Raw genomic sequence first — 19730 nt, 5'->3', positions numbered from 1 at the left:
GTACAAATTCAATTAAGGTACTTGTACTTTACTTGTGTATCTCCATTTTATGCAACTTTATACTGCTATTCTGCTACATCTCAGAAGCAAATTATTCTTTTTACTCCACTACATTTGTCTGACAGCTTTAGATACAAGTTACTTTTTGGATTAAAATACCCTTTACATAGGATCCTTGCTTTTAGATGTTTTATTACAGAAACTTTATGAAACCCATGACCAAAATAGTCATAACCCCCTGTGGGTTATTTATACCAGGCCTACTTGTGAAGATGCTTAAGAGCTTATTCTATTTTTTTAGTAGTGTGATACTGCATATATTGCAGTTAATACTTCAATATTTTTACTTAAGTAACGTTACGGTTTTGAATTCGGTAAACTTATTATTTTAACAGTGTAGTATTGCTACGTTTACTTAAGAAAATGATCCACCGCTGCATAAATTACGGAAGCAATACAGCGAAGCGCGCTCCCGGACAGGAGCGCGCACGTCAGGGCACGGTGCTGAGCCACCTGACCAGTTCGGTGGGTTTTGGTTGGCAGGTTCCGCTTCACAACGGCGCGGTGGGTCACGTGACAGCATCTGCTGCTGCTGGCTGAGCGAAGCGTGTTAGCAGGTAATAGAAGGAATAACGATTTGATTGTGCTAAAATTGTCCATTTAAAAGCCGTTTTAGCAACTACAGTTATCATATGATAATTTAAATTAGTTTAAGGAAAATCGATCGACTGATTCAGAGGAACCGTTCGTCCAGTTTGGCTGTTAGCTAACTCGCTAGCTGTGTCCGTGCTGTAGTGGTGCATTGTACGCGGACGGGCCGTTCACATGCCGGGGCTGTTAGCCCGCTTCACATATTTGTCGTAGCTTAACATTAACAGGCCACGCGTTTTTCGTTTCTCCCCCCTCACACCCGTTTTGTATTCCCAGTACTAAAGTATTGGATGCCGACAGTTATAAACGTTGGTGTAACACGCGGCGTTTTTTTTTCACTTTCAGTTAACGTTGCGTGAACGTTTTCCTGCTGGTAACTTCAGGTAACTGTGCCACGAAGGTTAGCGTCAAGTGATAAACGTTAGCTTTTCTCTTGGCTTACACAAAGGGGTACGTCTTCGCACATGTTTGATATTTGTTCCCGTGTCGGTGGGGCTACACGAACAGTAATTACGTTGGCGGACAGGTTTACTTATCATAGGACTACACTGCTAATATCTTGCCAGTAGAACATGGCGTTTTAACGATGTGTGTGTGAATCACGCACGAAACAAAGATAAGCGGCTAGCCAGGCTAAAGCTTGCTAGTGAGCTAGTTGACCTAGCGCTTATGATAACGTTAGCCAGTCGGGCTGATATTTCCGCTGGGCTTCTTTTAACCATACGATTACATTATGTTAGATACAAGCGACTGAAAACCACTGATTTAACGTTAGTCTACAGTAACTATGTTAAACAGTTAACGTTAACACTGCCTTGTTGTCCAACGTTAACGTTTTCCTGTCAGACAATGGTATGAACACATCCGGTGGATATAATTTGTTTTGTTCGCACACAGAGAAGTTGTCAGTTGGTAGGATTATAAGCTGACAACCAGTTACTTTATGTAATACGATCTAAGTCAGGGAAGTTGTGTACTTTCGATTTCCTTGGATACCTTTTTATCCTACCATAAAACCCATATTTCTTCGAGGTTACTTATTACTTTAAACAAAATGAGAAATGTCTGTTTCTGTCCTGACGTCGATGGGTAAATAGTGTTATTCATATTACACATAACATATGCTGGTGCATACTCAAGTTTTTTTTTTTTGTGTATGAGACTAAGGTTGGGATGTAAGTTGACACCAGGATAGCCCCCACCCTCTGCCTGGCTAAATTTAACCAGGGAGGTGGGGTGCGACAGATGGAGTTAGTCTTACATGGTATACTTGACAACAGTGAGTCTTAGTCTGCTTATATTCAGTATATTGTGCTGGCTTTGGATAATTGTGATGCAATGTAGCAATTTCCCAAGTGGCTGTCATTTCACTTTGCCTCTGTCTCTTCTCCTTCCCCCTGCAGATTTTTCTATTTTGTACATACATTGTTTTGTATATACTGTATATGATGACTTCAGTGGTCAGCAATCAAGCCCGGGGGACTCGGGACAGAACGCTGCCCACCACTACACAAACAACACAGCCACAGAAACAGATACAGGTGGGTTTTCAACATTGTACATACAGAGTTGCATACAGGCCTAAGGATATAGTCTGTTTGTATTTTTAATACAACCAAAAATTGCTTAATTTAGTATTGAATGTAATCATACTGATAATGAAAGTAAAATGTGTAATGAAACTAAAAGTCATTTGACACTCTTAAATGATTGTAAGGTGACTACATCCTTCACCAGGGTTGTAGTCTTTCATTAAAATAAGTAAATAAAACCTAGTGTCCTGTGGTCTATTGTGGTGTTTGAATACAAACGTGAGGTCAAGTGTGGTCCCATTGTTTCTAACTGAACTGTCTTTGTTTACAAGGCCACAGCAGAACAGATTCGTTTAGCCCAAATGATCTATGACAAAAATGATGCTGACTTTGAAGACAAGGTCAAACAGGTAATGTGCATATACACATATTTAGACAAAGTAATTTTCTGGGTAACAAGCAAATCTTGCTGGATACATCAACAATGCGATCCTTATTGCATCTAATGTATCTAATCTGTTTTGCGCACACACAGCTGATTGAAGTAACTGGGAAGACTCAAGATGAGTGCATGGTAGCCCTCCATGACTGCAATGAAGATGTAAACAGAGCCATCAATTTCCTGCTGGAGAGCACCTCTGATGCAGTAAGAGTCTATACACACAATCACAAGCTATATTCATACACACGTCATATGGCAATTTCTTTGGATTTCTGCAGAGGCTGAACCATGCATTGCACCATGTATATATAAAGTCAGTCTCTCTCCCTCTGTCAGAACTCCTGGGAGACTGTGGGAAAGAAGCGGAGCCTTGGGAAAGAAGGACCTCCAGAGATAAAGGAGAGCAGGGAGAAGAAAGGAGAGAGGGAGGCCAGTCGCGGGCGTGGGGGATCCAACAGAAGGGGTAGAGGCATCAGCCGAGGACGTGAAGGTAAGAAAGGGACCGAAGATGTTTGTTTAAATCTCTCGACAGAACATTTTGCGGGATTGAATTTCAGTGTTATTTAACATAACGAGTGCTGTAGTTCATCTGGCTCTGCTCTGTGTGAGCACGGAGGGACACGGAGTCCCTCAGTGGCCCGTCCGGACCCCTAAGCAGTCAACCAGTGATTCATTGATGTCATTCTTTTGTGCTCTAAGATGCTGTTTAAAGTTAATGTTGGATTACTATTTATTACCTAGCCTATTTGGGATTTTTTTTTTTTTTGAGTAATGCACAAAATATATTTTTTAAATGAAGCATTCAATTTTAAGTCCATGCACTAATTGTCCTAAGTCAATGAGTAATCGTTTCAAATTGTGATCTGAGTATTGATCAAAATAATGATATTATGATTTTTGCCGTAATCCAGCAGCCCTATTGTGTAGCTGTATGTTCCTCATCAGCCTGTTTAAAACTGTGTTTTCAGTATTTGCTGTATCTTTGACATTGGCCATTTATTTTTATGCTGCTTTCAGACCAACCGCGAGTTTTCACCTCGCGAGAGTACATTCGCTGCAAGTGTTGACACACAACGCGAGAAGGCAATTTTAATGGGATAACGTGAATAAACACAACTTGCCATTACTACAACTGTATAAACCCAAAGTAAACATTTTGCTGTAATTAAATAGCAAATGGATTAAACTGATGCCGAAATAACTACAACATGATGCAGATTTGTTAAACATATGAATTCATGCTTTGTCAGGTCTGTCAGCAAGACAGCAGGACAACAACTTCTAAAATACGTTTTCTGAATGGAAATTGGATCGATCAGGGCTATGCTAACTTGGTCCCAGTAAAGTACAATGATAGCTGGAATAAAGTTAGACATGTTTTCTGAACTCACCAGGTAGTTCAACCTCCTCGCTTTCTTTTCTCCAAGTAATGTCCGGTTTTTATATAAATATGAAGTCGTAGTCCGACAGAGCTAACGGCACTAACAGTACTGGAACCGGATGTGCACGGAAGCTAGCTGCTGAGAAGCTCCAGTGAAGATAAATCAACGTTGAAATCCCAAAAACTAAAGTAAAAAGCTAATTTAATAAAAGCAGTTAACTCCGAGCTCCTCCCGCGAGTAAACGGCGTAGTTGTCAGAGCAGAATCCGACCAACTACGGGTGTTTATATGTCCAATGGTTGCAGCGCTGCTCCCCGCTCCTCTTCTCCAAGTTTAGCAGCTCTCAGCCGGCCAGCAGATTTTTAATCCTCCGCTCTGCCTGGCCCTCTCCACACAATGCCCTGAAGCCTTGGTGAAGTACGGACAATCTCAACACTGATAGGCTATCGTGATCTGCTGAGAAAATTCAACTCGCGCGACTTCCTTCACGTCGCTGGCCCCGCCCACTTCGCGACGCCCGACAGGAAATCGCGGGTTTACACGTCTTTGCATTGACTTTGTATGTAAACTCACTGCCCCGAACGCTCGCTCGCTTTTGGTCTGAAAGCACCATTAGTCTTTCGTGGCTAAAAGTCTGCAGAGTGTATGGAATTCTCAACTCAACTGTGCTCTGATTTGTTCAACTTCAATTTCCCTGCATGTTTAATTGAAGGTTCAGAGGTCTTCCTGTCAGTTCAGTATTAATGAGGTGTGTTTTGTTTTTTTTGTTTTTTTTTTTGTTTTTTAAATGTCTTAATTTCCATGTCCCTTTTGTTTATTGGGTATATATCCAGGTCGGTTAGAAGAGAATGGGTTTGAAGTGGCTCCTGGAGAAAGAGGGGGAGACCGTGGACGCAGGGGGCGGGGCAGAGGTAACCGATACAGAAAATGACACCTCTTAAATACAGTGTTATTTTGTTGGAGTATACAAAGATGATGGGGGGAGTGGTATCTATAGCTACCATTTACTTAAAACTTCCAAAAGGCTAGCGTCCATGTAAAGAGATTTCAATTTGCAGGATAAAAACTGAAATGGACATTTTGAAAGTAAACATGAAGTTTGGTAAACCAAAACATTGTTGAGACCCATCAGATTGGATTGACGTATGATGGTGGTAGAAATAGAAAACATCTGCCCTATTGGTTTCTTGCATACTTAAATGTCTACTTTGGTCTACCCTACAGTCCACCGTTTGCACAAACATGTCATTGAATTGTAATATCATGTGTTTTTTGTTAACTACAAACTTTAGATAGGGAATTAGGTCTGATATTGTTGTGCATGTTTTGGTGATGTTGCTGGCAGCACATCTATTTATGTCTGCAGGCATTTAGAGTATTGCAGCACTCAACATATGTGGAATGTGCTCAGTCCCTACAGCTGCTTGTGTGGGGGTGTGTGTGGGCAGAAGGGGAGGGAGGTTGTCGTCAGTAGATAAAGAGATTAAAAAGTAGGGGAGTCTGACTTGATTTGCAACTTTCTTTGTAGCAGCAAGTGGTTTAAAAATGGTTAGGGGCAAAGTGGGGCATGAATCAGAACAAATTGTCACTGTTGTGCTAACAGCAGAGAAATGCATGTGTTCTCCTGGCTGGTTTCCTTTTATGAATAACTGGTTAATGTCTTAAGTTAATTCCTCTTTAACCAAATGTAAAACTTCACTATATAGAGATAGATAGAGAGGGAGATTCTTTGGACAATGCTAATCTTAGACATGTTGTCTTTGGTCTAAATTAAAGGGTTACCTTGCTGGCCTGTGTTTTTTTGTTTGTTTGTTTGTTTTGTTTTTTCCCCCTCTGCATTATGTGAATTTGCTTATGCAAAATCCCAAAGCAATGCTACCTTTTAGAAAAGGTATAAGAAGTGATAGAAGAAAGTTCGACTTAGAGATGTGTATGCTGGTATGGTTTTAAACAGATTATAATATTGTCTAATGCCTGACAAAGGCAATCACTATACTTATTGCTGACTTTGTGCAGATGTTTGATGCTGTCTTAATGAAGAGTTGAGCTTGAAAGGGACCAGTCAGCAGAGATCATCTGGTTGTTTTGTGTTTGTCCTCAGGGCCAGGGGGCCGCGGTAGAGGAAGAGCAGCAGCTGGCAACAGGTTCTCCTCCCAGGGAATGGGGTAAGAACAACACATGCTTAGTGTAAATCCACCTGAAGTGGGAGAAGGAGGTGGTGATGGTGATAACAAGCACATATCTTAAAAACAAATGTGTGGAAAAACTTAAGTTTCTGAATCTCCTCATTTAGTAGCAACAACAGTCCATATGGTGTTCTCTTCAGTTTCCTTTATGTTGGCTCATCTTTCCAACCTGTTGTCTTCTTCTTTCAGCACCTTCAATCCTGCTGACTACACGGCTAACTCTGGAGCACGCCAGGAGACATGGGAAGGGGATGGCAACGAACATTCGGAGGGAACTAGTAAGAAAAATAACATGTCACATTTTGATGCTGTAGAATGGCTTAATTGTGAGCTTAAAATCATCAGCTTCGTCTAGTGTTCACACAAAATTCCGATTACTAGGTGCCAAATAAAATCAGAATTCAAACAGAAATGGGCAAATGAATCTACACATTGGAATCAAGGGCGTATCATTTTAAAGCAGTCATGGTGCTACATTTTGTATCAATGCTTTTGGGCGACTGATGGTAGCTGAGAACATGAATGTGTGAACATGGCAACATTAACTTGGCTGCTCTTTATTTTTTTTTAGGAGCATGGGGAGGCAATATGGAAGACTGGGCTTCAGAAGACTGGACTGAGGATGTAAGGCCACACTTTTCAATGATCTGAAAGGGTTTTGCAATGCTTCCGTTTGAGGATTTACAGTTTGTTTACTTTGATTTAAATCTATACTTTCCTGCCTAGTGTTATTGGCCACTGATGCTAACTTACTAAATACTATTGGTAAAGAGTCAGTGATTTTATGTGGCCTAACTATATCAGCGTCACTCAGAATGATTTTATATACAGTACTGCACATATGCCTATATTAATCTGGTGGATGTACTTCCTGTCTTTTCTCACAGTTGTCTGAGACCAAAGTATTCACTGCCTCTTCTGCTCCAGCAAACCACATCACACCTGGACACAAGTAAGTGACCTGCCCAAAGTCCAGTCAACTTAAAGCCCTACAGAGAACAGGCTTTATTTTGGAGAACAATATTTGATTGCTGTTATCTTCTCCTAGTTGACCATCCTCCCCAAACCTTTTTTCTCCCACTTTTCCTGCTCTCTTGCTTCTCCTCAGTGTGGACCTGGCTAGCCTACTGCCTAAGGCTGGAGTGACTGTCGGAGGTTCTATGGACGCTGACTTGGGGGCGATAGTCGATGGTCCATCAGCCGAGGATTTAGGCCAAAGCCTGGTGTTTACCAATTCCCACCACAATGGACGCACTGCAACACACAGCTACGCACACGCCACAGCCAACAGCTACGCACACGCTGCCTCTGCTGGTACCACCTACGCACATGCTTCACTGGTACAGACAGCCACGCATACACACACCAGCAACCACATATATGCTTATTTATGTGCTTACACACTGATATATGGTGTCATTGTATTCAGGTCTTGCTTTGTTTCTCTCTTCCTCCCAGTCCTCAGTCTTGGGTTCTGGTTTTGGGTCCCTGAATGCACCTAAGCCAACACCTGCCTCTGACATCAGGACATCGGAGCAGCTCAATGGTCCTCGGCTTGGTCAGAGAGCCAGTCAGACGTTGGCCGCCACCAGCAACAGTAGTGTTTCCAAAGATGCAGGGCAACAGTCAATACAGAACCCTGCTCCTGCCTCCTCTTCCTCTGTAGAAGTCAAGGCTCACAGAGTTGAGAATGGCCCTGTTACTGCCCAACACTGTAAGTTTATCTGAAAGTATATAAGAAATCCGACACAAAAATTTATGACATGACTATTCAATCTTAACTAATTGACCCTTCCTAAGTCCCTCCCTCCCTTAGTTACTGTTGCTAGGTCGGAGAAGCTTTATACAAAGAAACATGGCCACGCCAGTTCTGTTTAGCCTGAAGCCACAGTGTGTATTTGATGTTGTCAGGAAATATAGCTTCAAGAAGCCAACGGCAAGAGTATGTGATGGAAGGAAATATTCACAATGTAATGTGTGTGAATAAGACAAAATGACACAAATCAAGACTCTTCCCGGTCTCCAGTCACACGTAGAGACTAGACTATCAGTCAAAGTTGCTGCTGCACTCCTGGGCATGTGTCCCGTCAGTAAAGTAATCGATGTACGTTGTGTATATCAAATAAATAACACCAAAGGTTACTTTGGATCGGGACGTAGCCTTACAGAGATATTATATATATATATATATTTTTTTTTTTTTTATTACACACACAAAACAACAATATACTTCTTCTTTTCTGGCTTATAATTTACATCTTAAATCTATCTAATCTATCTGTCCCTTTTCAAATCTCTTCAACATAACCACAGAAATAAGAAGGATCCTTGATGCAGTTAGCTAGCATTGGTCAGCGTTATGTGTGCATGAAGTCGCTTTTACAGGTCCCATCTAACTCAACTGGTTTTGGACTATAAAATGGGGATTGGTCAGTTGTTCTCAATAACAACAATGCAAGAGGTGCTGTGCACAACAGTACAATAGTTATTTGAATATATATTTATCCTTATTCTTTTCAGTGGAGATGAAGCTTCAGCCAGAGCCATCGGTGGTGCTCAGCCAGCTGGCTCAGAGGCATCAACAGTCCTCCATCCCTCACACCACAGAGCATGCTCCACAAGTCCCCACCCCGCCAGGTAGGACTGTAGAACAGGATCATACTATGCCACTAAACGTGTGAAAATCTGCACACGACATTTGAGCTTCAACTAATTATTTTTGTAATTGAATATTGGTAATTAGATGGGTATACCGGCAGCAGCAGGTCATGCTACATGATCTATTGAGCTGTTTAGTAACCACAATGTCGTTCTGCTTTCTTTGTGGATCTCTGCTATATGATCATGGCAGGATCGCCATCTAACAATGATTTTTATCCTAGTGCTGTGGTGGTGTTGTTTTTTTTAACAACATTGTGAAATGGACTGCTGCCTTCAATCTCCTTTAGGCCATGAGTCCTCTGTCCCTCTAGTAAGAGATGGAGCTTCTCCAGGAGTGAAGTTGCCAGGCATGGAGCCTCCCATCACAGAACCCCCTCAGCGGCAGCTAAAGACACAGAGGCGCAGAGTACCTCCTCCCTCAAAGGTAAGCTCTTCTGAAATCGGAACTTTTTTTTTTTTTTTAATCCATCTCATTTTTTTTCAACCCTCAAGCCATGATAGCAAAAGGACAGTATTACTTGAAAGCCCTCACCTGTTTAATGAGACAAGCCAGCTAAGTCTCTGGCTGTGTGGTAGGGACAGAGTTAATGTCACGGAAGTGGAATTAACAGCTTCAGGAAACTGCTTTATTCAGACATAACAGCAGATAAGTATGCAGTTCTTTTTAAGTATGTCCATCTCATACATGTTGGCCACCACAGCCTGCTTGTCTGCTGCGTGGCACTTTATACTGTAACATTCAAGTAGCATTTCATGGGGTTGTTTTGACGCAGCTGTAGCTAGTTATCCACATTCATTTTTCAAATAACTCCTCAAATAAAATCAACTTTTCTGCACATTTTTACACATAGTACAAAAACAAATTAAATTTGATTAAATATATTTGCCTAGTTCTATTAAATTCCCTCTTTGTCTACCTAGATCCCGTCGTCAGCAGTGGAAATGCCAGGCTCAGCAGATATAGCTGGTCTAAATGTTCAGTTTGGAGCTCTTGACTTTGGTTCTGAGGCTGGTAGTGGAACCGTAGACATGGCACAGACAGAATCGGCCCAGGCCCCTGCTCCAGCACCTGCAGCAATCATGCCTGGCCATACCACTGTTCCCACACAGCAGCCACAGAGCAGCCTGTTCTCCAAGCCAGGAGCTGTGAGGTGTGTGTGAATTGGTCTGAATTGCTTTTTTTTGTAGGCATTAGCTTATTTGTATTCAACAATATATAAATATGTCTGTGGAAAATATTCTTGCATATTTATTTAACTGTCGCGTCTTATGTGTGTGAAGCAGCAGTCTTCCTCTGCACAATTTGTGGCTCGGTGTATACACAAAAGAAAGGGGACTGGCACTTCCTGGCTACGTAGACACTCACTGGCTATTTTAGGCCGTGAAGAGGGCATGAAAGTTTCTATTAGGTCAATTAAGGTGTCATTCAAAAGGTTAATTTGTAGATGTTTTTTTGTTTACACGCTAACTGTAGTTAGGTTAATATAAACTGACGCAACAGCAGTCCGTGTGTGTGTCTAGTCCAAAATGCATTATATCAATAAATCTATTGCTGGATTGGGTCGTCTGGATCTTTGCCAACGTAACATTGCCATTTTTGTCAGAATGTAATCCACCGGCTTCACAGATAAATGGTGTCAATTTTGATTATAGGCAGTGCTTGAAGTGGGTCACCGATACCAGTAAAGCCCCTTTCCCACTGCATGGTACCAGCTCGACTCGACTACTCACCTTTTTTTCGATTTTCTATTGTGAAAGTTGTACCTGCTACCAGGTACTTTTTCGTATCGCCTCCGTCGAGGTTCAAAGCGAGCTGAGGCGATACTAAAATGTGACGTGAAAAAATAGCAGACAACTGATTAGTCAGAGAATCGTCTCTATTCACTGCATCATCATTGCGCGCCCCAGACACAGGCCAACAACAAAGTTTTTTTTATATTAAACAATTTTCAGATGTTATTTTATCACTAATTCCACTTCTGAGAAGTTTTGAGGAGAGAAATCAACTGTGTAGATCTCAAACATTGACAGTTTTATAAAAAGTGACGGCGAAACAAAAATGTGCTTGAAAGTTTTTGGAGTTGAGGAGCTCCGCAAGTGGCGGCGGGGGAAGCCTGTACCAACCCGCGGGAGGAGCTTGTGTACTGGTGGGCTCTGTGGTGCTCATCTGTTCCCATTCTCGCCTGTTTGCTAATCTCTGTTGGCGGAGACAGAGCAGGTAGAAGCTCGGGTGCCGTAGCTGTCGTAGTAATTTTTTGTGAACTGGCCAATCACAGCCTGGATGAGGCGGGACATTAAAAAAGTTTGATATGCTACAGCAAACTCTTAAAATGTTGAACTCGTTCTGCATGAATGATTATTGACGAGTTAGTACTTCTTTTTTTTTTTTTTCTTACACAACTTAACTTGAAAGAAGTAATGATTTGACATTTGTCATGAGAATAATCGATGAAATGTTTTATCGTGATAACATTTTCGGCCGTATTGCCCAGCACTAAGTACCAGCACCTATATTTTGATGATTATAGGTGGTGGCAGAAAATATTACTGGAGTGCAAGAAATGAAGTGTTTAATGCTCAAAATCCCCCTAAATGCCCACGTCGTAAACCATGAACACATTTCAGGCACAGAAAAATTTCATGCTTTAAGCCCTCTAAATAGAGCCATACAAAAATCAATCATTCATCTTACTCTTTCGTTCCTGTAAACAGTGAACACATGAGCAGCTTGACCTCAGCTGTATCGGATCCCAGCTTCCCATCACCATCGTTGGGCTTACCCAGTGCCACGCCCTCCCCCTCCCTGGGTCTTCCCAGTGCTGCCGCTCCACCTTCTTCTACAGCCCCTCCTGCAGCTAGCCGTGTGGAAAGCAGTGTCCCAAGGTCCCTGCCACCTCATCTGGGCTTTTCTCAGAGCAAAGATGTCCCCTCAGCTGCTGCTCTGACGGTGAGGATAAACCTTTTTCCTCTCTGTATGAATAAGGGACCCAAATCAGAAAAGGATGTACACCACTGCTGGTTTCACTGTTTCTCAAAAGCGGAGTGTCTGCTTAATCCCTGGCAAGAAGCCAAATGATGAAACTAAGACTTTGATCTCTACTTTATAGAATGGGTACAGTGGCATGAAGACACAGAGCACACAGGACGGTAAGTACTCTCAGCTGTAAGTTTTAGGGAACAGGAGTAGTCTATAAAATCTAATATGTTGAATATCACTAAATGCATCCGATGGTAACTAGAAAGCTGATAAACACGACATACTTGACGCATATTTCTCATTGAACTTTTTTTATTGTATTTCATTCTTCTATTCCTCCTGCCACAATCAGTTTGTAACATCAAAGTGCAAAAATCTACTCCAAATGAACATTTAAATTTTTTTTGTTTAAACCAGCACCAGCACCGTCATCATCTAGAACAGTGAAGACAGAATCTCCCGTTATGACAAGTGACAGTGGCCCTGGCCACCACATCCCCTCCCCTGCATCTTCCCACTCAACACCCATCCCCTCGCTCAGCAGGTAAAGGGTGATTCAGACACACTGACTTTATGTTGCAAATTGATTGATTTTTTTTTTTTTGTGTGTGTGTCCGTGTCCCCTTTTTTGTCTGGAGATAATGATGGTTACAAGCACATATCTTAATTCTTTATGTGGAATTATCTTTCACTGAATCTCCCATCATCCTGCTCATGCTTTGTGTGCAAAGTGTTTTTGTTGTTTCATCAGTTTTAAGGCTGACTGAATCACTTCACTCTCTTTCTAGCCACGTTACCAGTACTCACTCATCTGGATCGGCCCTCGCCACAAGCTCCTCCCTCACTGTAAGTGTGTGTACATGCTTGCACACAGACTTTAACTTTAACTTCACTCTGCAGTTTTGCTAATAAAAGGACACTGCTGAAAGTAGTTAGTTGTAGAAGTTAGTTGTTGTTCACTTGAGTCATTTGAGTGCTGGACTTTATTTTCTGCTAAGCTTTGAGGAAAACACCCATCCCTTGACCTACAAAACGGTTGGTGGTTCTCTTCTCTCAACCCCTCTCTGTTCTTGTCCTGTTCCATCAGATAAGTAATGAGGACAGCAGCAGTAGCGGCAACCTCCATGCCTTTTCATCGTCATCCAGCCAAGCTGTCAATCCCAGTCTCTCAGTTCCCATGGCTGTCAGCAGCTCAACCACCAATGGTCTGCACCAATCTGGAGCACCGGGGCTAACTCCTAATGGCACAAACGCCACACTCTCAGCTGCAGGCAGCCGAACGGCACCCCTGCTCACCACAACCTCCGGTAGGCTCATGGGCCCACACTGGAAACACATCACCATAACACAGGAGCTAATTTACAGAATATTTAAAAAAAACAGACATGTTCTCCAAAACTTTAATTCCCAGTAAATGTAATCGGACTGGTGTGACACTCAAGACTAAATAGATCTATACATATGTATCTAGATTATGTAAATATAAATCACAAGATAATGAAATACTTTATTTAAAATGAGTGATTCTCATCACCTTAAGTCAAGTAAAAAATAATCCAGTTTCTCTTCTTTGCCAGGTAAAGCTCCTCCCAACTTGGCCCAAGGAGTGCCGCCTCTCCTGGCCAACCAGTATATTATGGGCCCTGGTGGCTTGCTCCCTGCTTACCCGGTAACTATGCGCTTTCCTAATAATTTGTGTTGGTGTATTAATTAGACCCCTGGGTTTTTTTTCAAGGGAAAGAAGGATTGTATCACCATGAAACTAAACAGATAGGTGTTTCTCAGGAGTCTAACCTACACCGAACTGTTTTGCTTCTTCAATCTATTTGAGGTTTCATTTCTGTAAGCCTTAAATCAAAAAGCCCTGCATTTACCATGAGTGTGTACGCTGCACAATTTTGGCAGTGAGTTCATTCCTTATTCCAAACAGCTTTTCAGTGTTGATGATGACTATGTTTTAGTAGGTTCTGATCAAACATGACGTCTAAGGAACGCACTGAGACACTGACAAAGCTGAATAGGAGATAAAATATGTAGAAGTTAAAACTAAAGAGGGTTTGCAGGCAACAGATTTAGTAGAGACCCCAACATGGTACTAAATAATAACCACCACTACTTCTCTCTGTTGTGTATTTCAACAGCAGATCTATGGATACGAGGACTTGCAAATGTTGCAGTCTCGCCTTCCTATGGTGAGTCTGTTGTGCTTATTCTGTCATTTACCCACCTGCATATTTCTTTGGTTCTAGTATTTATTTATTTGGCCATTTTAATTTTCTCCCCTGTTTCTACCCAGGACTATTATGGTGTAACATTCCCTGGTACTACAGCTACAATGCCTGGAAGAGATGGCCTGGCCAACAATCCATATTCTGGTAAGTCAAAGTTGATCTTTAACTTGGGTCTAAGTTTGTCTACTGTCGCTGCATTATGTTGAAAATAGGCTGGAAACTCCCAATGACACGATTGCTCTCCATGTCCATACCACTATTAATTTCATTTATAGCAGTTATTTTTTGCACTTAAGCATGTTAAGTAGATTGATTACATAAACAGATTTTGACTTCCTAGTTTTTCTTAATTTGATGGCTTCTTTAACCAATTACAGTAGCTGTTCAACAGACTGGAAAAGGAATTTTGATTTGTTTGTTTTTTTGTTTGTTTTTTACCTTCAGTTTTGTATTTTCTACCTTTTTGTTTGCTGTCCAGGTGAGGCAACAAAGTTTGGCAGGAATGACTCTTCGTCTCCAGCTCCCCCAACCAGCCTGTCTACAGCTGGTGTGCAGTCGCAGCAGCAGCAGGCTCCCCAGGCAGGAACACAGGGGCAGGGCCAGGGACAGAGCCAGGGTCAGCAAACACAAAATCAGGCCTTCCTCAACCCTCCTCTGCCCCCTGGCTACGGATACACTGGTAAGGAAAAGCTATATTGTGTTTAATTGAGATTATGTTGGCCACATTTATTTCCCTCGAACTCATTCATGCATTTAGCGTTTACTCCTAATGCAAATTCCAGGTTTAGTTACCATCTGGTTATTTTTGGCTTTCATTTTTAAATGTTTATAAGACAGCTGTTGTAAAATGTCAGTATTTAAAGCTAAAATTTAACAGGTTTCTGCCGGAAAAGCACAATGCTTGTTCAGGAAATTTTCAATTTTAATGAGTGAAAAGGAATTTTCACACAACAATTAATGTAGACAAATTAAATCTGAGTTTGTGTAGACCTTTATTAATGTAATGCTGCCCATTAACAAGAGCCCTTCTCATCTTTGCTGTTTAAAGGTGAGTGATTCTGCAGAAATCCAATACCCCAACAAAATACTATGATAGAGCGAACAATGAGACGGCAAGTAATGTAACCGTTACCTGACACACAAACCATGGCAGGAATAGTGTTGTTTCCCATTTACAGAGCCAGAACAGACAGCTAGCAGACTGAGGAGAGATTCAGTGAATTTGACCAAAAAAATTGATTATACCCCACCTTTTAAGACCGTTGTATAGCAGACTGCTTTCATTGCCCGTATTTTTCTAACTCGCCATCTTACAGGTCTGCCGTACTATGCTGGCGTGCCGGGGGTTCCCTCAGCCTTCCAGTACGGCCCCACCGTCTTTGTGCCTCCTGCTTCTGCCAAGCAACCTACAATGGGCCTGGCAAACCCCTCCAATCAGTACCACCAACAGCATCAGCCCAGTTATGGACAGCATGCATATGGCACAGGTAAGACCTGGACAAAACAAGAAGGTTCAGTCTATCACTGCTCTGACTGATGTTTTCAGACAGTTAACGCAGCACATCTTTTCAAGTAAAACATTTTCGTGTGAAGATTATATTGAGCAGTTTTAATTCAGCTTTTTAATAGTTCTTATTGACTGTGAGACTGTGCATTTCTGAGTGATCAATGACAGAACAGGTTTTTCTTAAACTTACTGTAAAACTGTCAAAGCAACTTGCTGACTTCAACAGTTGGAATAGATGGTGACATTAATTCCATAATGAAAGCGCTTTTCATGTAGAGCAGGTTAGACCGTACTGATATTATTTACAGAAACCCAACAATTCCCACCAAGAGCCAAGCACTAGGACCACATTAGTGGGTTATCTGGCCCGTTAATTCTGTATTGTGTTTTTTGATGCTCAAAAGTATATAAGCTAGTCTTACAATGCTTTATTACTGAGACAATTTCTGGTGTCTCGTAAAATACAGCTGTACCAAACCAAATTGTTGCTATTCATGAGTACAGGTATTGTGAGAGAGACTTAATGTGAACAGAGACCTTGGAATAGATTAGGTGTGAAGGAGGCAAAGGAAATTCAACTTCCAACCCTATATTCATGTACACCAAATGCTGCATGTGCGTGTGGAATTGGGACTGTGAGTTTTTTGTGCTTGTGCTGCATGCATAGCTCAATCCCCCTGCTGAAGTTGGACACAGCTCAATATAGACACCACAGCCATTTTAGTCAGGTTACCTTACTGCCTCTCTCTCCCCTGCCCCACCTTCCCGTCCCCTTTCCTCTTCCTTTACTTCTCTTCACCTCATCTGTTCTCCGTCTCCCTTCTCTCCCTTCCCCATCCCTCTCCTCTGCTCGCTCTGCCTCCTCTTCTGTGCTCACCCTCCTTCAGCCTTTGATGACCTGTCTCAAGCCCACGCTGGGGAGTACAGTAAGGGAGGGTACGGAGGCTCTGCCCAATCACAGGCCAAGTCAGCGGGCAGCGGCCCAGGGAAAGGTACACACACAACACATGTGCGCACACTCTAACAACACGCGCACAATCATTTGGCAAAAACGGATGTACTCACAATTGTAGATGATTCTACAGCTGAGGGCTGTGGGCGAAAAAGGTGTGTATATGCACGTGTGACTGCATTTTGTTCACGTAAGTGGATACATGCAAAGGGGTAAAAAAGTGAGCATTCCTCTGTGCCTTCTCACTTAACATGCTTCTTCCTACTGGCTGCCCCCCCCTCCTACTAACAGTGGAAATGACCAGTCATTGCTTAATATTTGTCAGTGAAATGACAGTAGTTGTTCTGCCCTCCCTAACCCCTTTGCTTTACTCTCCTTCTGTTTTCTTCTTTCTTTTTTTGCTTTCCTCCCCTTCCTCTTAAATTCCAATCTTTTTCTTTATTTCTTTCCGGCTCCCTCTCTTTATTCTCCTCTCAGCACCAGGACTGTCAGGGTCAGGAACCAGTGGAGGAGTACCCGACATGGGAGGTTCAATCTACAGCAAATCTCAGGTGAGTGATTTGCTTGTTCTGTTGTATATCTGTTTAAGCTGAGACTTAAAATAATACTAGTCTTAAAATCACACTTCAGTGGTTTTTATGGAATGCTAATTGAAATGTTCCTGATTTGCATTTAATTCAATTTTGTATTTTAACCTCTTGTCTTCTCTGTTCTCCTCAGTCATTTGACAAGCAGGGCTTCCACACAGGCACACCTCCTCCCTTTAGCTTGCCTTCAGCACTGGGGGGAACGGGACCCCTGAACCCTGGGGGTGCTCCTGGCTATGCCCCTGCTCCCTTTCTGCACATCCTGCCACCACACCAACAGCCCCACTCCCAGCTGCTGCACCATCACCTCACACAGGACGGACAGGTGAAGCATTTAGGCATACATCATTCTCCCCACCCAGGGTTTCATGAAATAAGTTTGCATTATTAGAAGTGTTTTATAAATCTGGGTGTTTGTGATTTTGTCCGTTGTATTAGACACCCATGTTTTCTGAAGAGCTGTGACCTCAGCATCAAGTTGTAGTTAGCTGACATAGGTGAGCAACCAAACAAGACTGCTCCTGTGCATTAACCTGCATGCCTGCAGTATTTGGAACATAATAGGCCTTTTTGGTCAAATAGTCCCAGGAACATTTTGCCCCAAGAGCTAAAAAGTCAGGCACTAAAAAGCTTTTGTCTGTCAGTAGCAGTGATCACTGCAAACTTCACCCTGATGGTTCCTGGGCCCTCAGAAAGTACTACTGCAGGAACAGATACTTTCAGGGGGCAGGGACCAAAATGGGGTCTGTAGTTTCCTACGGTTAGTGCTAGTAAAGTTGAGTCCCTCAGAAGGTTCTTGGAAATGTTCCCGCAGCTGGATCAGGCTAATAAAGTAAATGGGAAATTTAAATAAACATGTTAGGTAGGTAGTTGGTCTTAAACAGGATTTCTTCTCTGCAGGGTGGTCCTGGTCAACGAAGTCAGTCTAGCAACATGCAGCAGAAAACCCAAGGCAGCAAGTCCAGCTACGGCAGCTCCCCCTACTGGGCCAACTGAGGAATGCTTCCCCCTCCCCCAAAAGGCTGTGTGTGTGTGCGTGTGCGCGTGTGGGTAAAGCTAAAACAAAATACAAACCGAAAGACACACTACCCTCACAATGAGCAACCTTGGGCCTCCTCGCCCCAATCCCCCCACCTCCCAAGTCCTCATAAGTCTTTTGGGTTCTCTCTCCCCCCCCTTTTCAAAATTGGTTGTACATGTAAGATATTTATGTATGTATTTATATATATACTGTATATGTAATAGTAGAACATGAAATGTGGTTGCTGCATTTTATTTTTGAAGGACTTTTTGTTTACTTTTTTCAAAACTGCAGGAAAAGATGTTACATTAAGACAGAATATGATGGTGAGAGAGCGAGAGAAGATAAATTATCTAAAACTTCCTGTAAGAAACCAGAAAAAGGAAAATGAGAGCGCTATAGCACTGATTGCATATGAGGACATTTCAGATGGGGGTGGGGTTTATTATATCTAACTGCCTGTCTCGTCTTTGTTCCCCTTTTTTTATTTTTTTTTTTGTTACCCATAACTTCCTGAATGACCAGGCTCATCCCCCAAACTTAATTTTGTAGCTTCATGTCTTTCCCCTCCTACCTCTCTCCCTTCCTTCTTCTGGAGGGATGCCTACTCCTTGTGTCAACACCCTTCTCTTTGAAGACGGACGTGCCCATCTAAATTTTATATTTTAATTTAATTTTAACCCTGATTTCCCTCAAAATAAAGTTCTGAGCAGTTGGAATTCTGATGTGAGTCTTTGTGTGCCAGTTCTTCACATGGGTTTTTCTAGACTGTTGGAAGTTCAGATGTAAGTTTTCTGATTTAATAATTCAGTGTCAGAGATGGCAAACAATCATTTAGATGAAAATCTATGGAAAACTAGTTTTATTTCAAACTGAACTTATCTGAGGTTCTGCAGTAAATTTGCAAAGTTGTGTGAAACAAAAACAACCTATTTTCCAAAAAAGAATAGTTCCCTGAAACTGAAATGAACATTTTCTCTAATATGGTTGCCATTATTGTGTTCTCTATCTTTTAAGCCAGTTGGCCATATGGTGGCCCAGCTTGAGTGCGACACAGGTGGCTCTCTGATTACAGCGACTACATCATTAAGACACCTCCTTTTCCCATGAAATGCATATTCTATGATATTAATAAAATATTGCAAAGTACTACTTCTTTTTTAAATAACTTAATATAATGAACTTATTTGTTTCCTGGCACAGCACAAACTTTGAGTTTATATTTATTCTTTTCATATTTAATGTGAATGTGCTGAATTAACATTATTTTTCAGCCCAGTCACATTCTTTAAGTATGCAGTCATGTAGAATGAGGGTGAATAGATGGTGAAAGACAATGGTATTTAAGGGAAACTCTGACTCTGTTGTGGATTGTCACAGCCCCATTTGTCATTTTAAAAGAAGCAGTAAAGCAGTAGGGAGGGGTTAATGTAGGGGGGGGGGGGTGGTGTTGTTTGTCTGCACTTCGGTCATCCAGACAGGCTCACTACTGGCAGTACCTTGTGGCAATATGATCATTCATTTTTAGAAGTGTACCATTATAAACAGACCCTGCTCATGTGAGGACTAATGTTCATCAGTTTACTAAGATCACTTCTATTT

General features: G+C 41.9%; 1 protein-coding gene and 1 non-coding gene across 5 annotated transcripts; both read left to right on the top strand.

The window, feature by feature from the left end:
• The first annotated feature begins 495 nt into the window (after window positions 1-495).
• LOC119891361 (ubiquitin-associated protein 2-like) lies at window positions 496-18853 on the top strand. 4 transcript variants are annotated; one of them, XM_038702933.1, is made up of 29 exons: window positions 496-617; window positions 2055-2192; window positions 2516-2593; window positions 2719-2829; window positions 2962-3115; window positions 4840-4917; window positions 6108-6171; window positions 6382-6470; window positions 6764-6816; window positions 7080-7144; window positions 7301-7532; window positions 7651-7906; window positions 8713-8829; window positions 9141-9277; window positions 9775-10004; window positions 11566-11800; window positions 11961-12000; window positions 12248-12374; window positions 12619-12676; window positions 12918-13137; window positions 13408-13499; window positions 13972-14022; window positions 14127-14205; window positions 14540-14740; window positions 15378-15548; window positions 16456-16560; window positions 16998-17071; window positions 17241-17432; window positions 18008-18853. In XM_038702933.1, exons 2-29 carry the CDS (start codon window positions 2097-2099, stop codon window positions 18101-18103), a joined length of 3501 nt encoding a protein of 1166 aa, XP_038558861.1. In that variant the 5' UTR covers window positions 496-617; window positions 2055-2096; the 3' UTR covers window positions 18104-18853. The 4 variants fall into 4 exon arrangements, with proteins under 4 accessions (XP_038558861.1, XP_038558862.1, XP_038558863.1 ...); XM_038702934.1 differs by lacking the exon at window positions 496-617 and adding an exon at window positions 17546-17604; XM_038702935.1 differs by lacking the exons at window positions 496-617; window positions 4840-4917.
• LOC119892556 lies at window positions 12460-12536 on the top strand. Its single transcript, XR_005442589.1, has one exon. It is a non-coding gene; the product is annotated as a small nucleolar RNA SNORD121A (small nucleolar RNA).
• Window positions 18854-19730: the final 877 nt, after the last annotated feature.

Source organism: Micropterus salmoides, unplaced genomic scaffold (assembly GCF_014851395.1).
Source record: "Micropterus salmoides isolate LMB-PRFRI ecotype aquatic unplaced genomic scaffold, ASM1485139v1 Ms_hic_scaffold_7, whole genome shotgun sequence".
Taxonomy (NCBI): Eukaryota; Metazoa; Chordata; class Actinopteri; order Centrarchiformes; family Centrarchidae; genus Micropterus; species Micropterus salmoides.
The sequence above is the reverse complement of the archived record's forward strand: the minus strand, read 5'-3'. Positions and strand labels throughout refer to the sequence as shown.